The sequence below is a fragment of the Penaeus monodon genome, chromosome 21, assembly GCF_015228065.2.
Source record: "Penaeus monodon isolate SGIC_2016 chromosome 21, NSTDA_Pmon_1, whole genome shotgun sequence".
NCBI classification, from domain to species: domain Eukaryota; kingdom Metazoa; phylum Arthropoda; class Malacostraca; order Decapoda; family Penaeidae; genus Penaeus; species Penaeus monodon.
Genome location: NC_051406.1, coordinates 19,811,003 through 19,811,425, shown reverse-complemented (window position 1 = coordinate 19,811,425; position 423 = coordinate 19,811,003). Strand labels below are relative to the sequence as shown.

The 423-nt window shown below is 33.3% G+C and overlaps 1 protein-coding gene across 1 annotated transcript in view; it reads left to right on the top strand.

Annotated features, from left to right (window-relative positions):
- Positions 1–423, top strand: part of LOC119586318 (inositol 1,4,5-trisphosphate receptor-like) — a gene marked incomplete at its 5' end in the record, with an annotated part of 125,834 nt that overhangs the window by 56,346 nt on the left and 69,065 nt on the right. The window contains 1 exon segment of the mRNA XM_037935029.1: positions 283–418. Coding sequence (XP_037790957.1) covers positions 283–418 — 136 coding nt within the window.

Sequence of the window (423 nt, the reverse complement as noted above, 5' to 3'; positions counted from 1 at the left end):
TAAAGTGGAGCACCCTCAAAGAGATAAATTTACACATTTACAATTTTATTGTCCAATCTTTTAAACAGTTTCGATGCTATTAACAGATTTAGTTTTGAATTTTCATTGATTTTTTAAAATCTGTTTTCTTTGAGTGGAAGTAAATGGGTATTAGATTAAATGAAAGGGTAACACTTCAGAAAAAAAAAAAAGATGAGATCCAAATTCAGGATATTTCATTGTAAAGTACTGTAACTCTTATCCCCTCAGTAACCAAAAGTAACAAAGCAAGCTGCATTACAGATATCATATAGAACTGGTGAAACTGCTGGCGTGCTGCACCGAGGGAAAGAATGCTTCAACGGAAATCAAATGTCATAGTCTCTTACCTTTAGATGACATTGTGGCAATGGTTGAACACAAGGATTGTATTCCAGAGGTAAT